Below are 594 nucleotides of genomic sequence, written 5' to 3'. Positions count from 1 at the left end.
TAAGGGGAATAAATACCGAAAAGACAGACATTGTTAATGATGAACTGACAACAAATTCTTGAAATATTGATATCCAAGTCCCAAAGAACAAGTCGGCAGCATGTTAATGAAAAGACCTAAAGTGCCCATTGTTAGTATGCTATCTATAACAAGAACCAGAATAATCATATCAGTGCCATGCGAACTTCGAGGACGAGTGGCACTAAGATGCACCTTTTAACGTTAAGAATCAAGATACAGTCTTGAAAACAACTGCGTGTAATAATGTGGCACTCTTAGCATTGTGATTTGAATTTAGTGCCTCAGTACCACAAGCTGCGGTGCCAGAAACCCACACCGAGTAACAGAAGCAGTGCCGTGAGATGAAACAGGACGAGTAAAGTCGCGCAATACGAAAAAAAGAGAGAAATAGCATTGCAATTTGGTGTCACCTTCGCTACATCAAATCCGAAGAGAAACAACATCGAGAAAATGAAGAAATGTCTCCTCCTCGTGATTATTCTTGGTTTTCTGTTCATCTGCCTCGTGGCAAAACACGTTTCAGGTCCTGAGGTAAAGTTTAAAATTCATGGTGTGTTCTTGATAATTTTTATA

The 594-nt window shown here is 39.4% G+C and overlaps 1 protein-coding gene across 1 annotated transcript in view; it reads left to right on the top strand.

The window, feature by feature from the left end:
* The window catches only part of LOC119581981 (protein PXR1-like), a gene marked incomplete at its 3' end in the record, with an annotated part of 14510 nt that overhangs the window by 226 nt on the left and 13690 nt on the right, over positions 1-594 (top strand). Inside the window, 1 exon segment of the mRNA XM_037930170.1 lies at positions 1-552. This exon segment is cut by the window's left edge and continues 226 nt beyond it. Within this exon segment, the coding sequence (XP_037786098.1) occupies positions 472-552 (81 nt within the window).

Source organism: Penaeus monodon, chromosome 15 (genome assembly GCF_015228065.2).
Source record: "Penaeus monodon isolate SGIC_2016 chromosome 15, NSTDA_Pmon_1, whole genome shotgun sequence".
Classification (NCBI taxonomy): domain Eukaryota; kingdom Metazoa; phylum Arthropoda; class Malacostraca; order Decapoda; family Penaeidae; genus Penaeus; species Penaeus monodon.
This window is presented reverse-complemented; position numbering and strand designations above follow the sequence as displayed.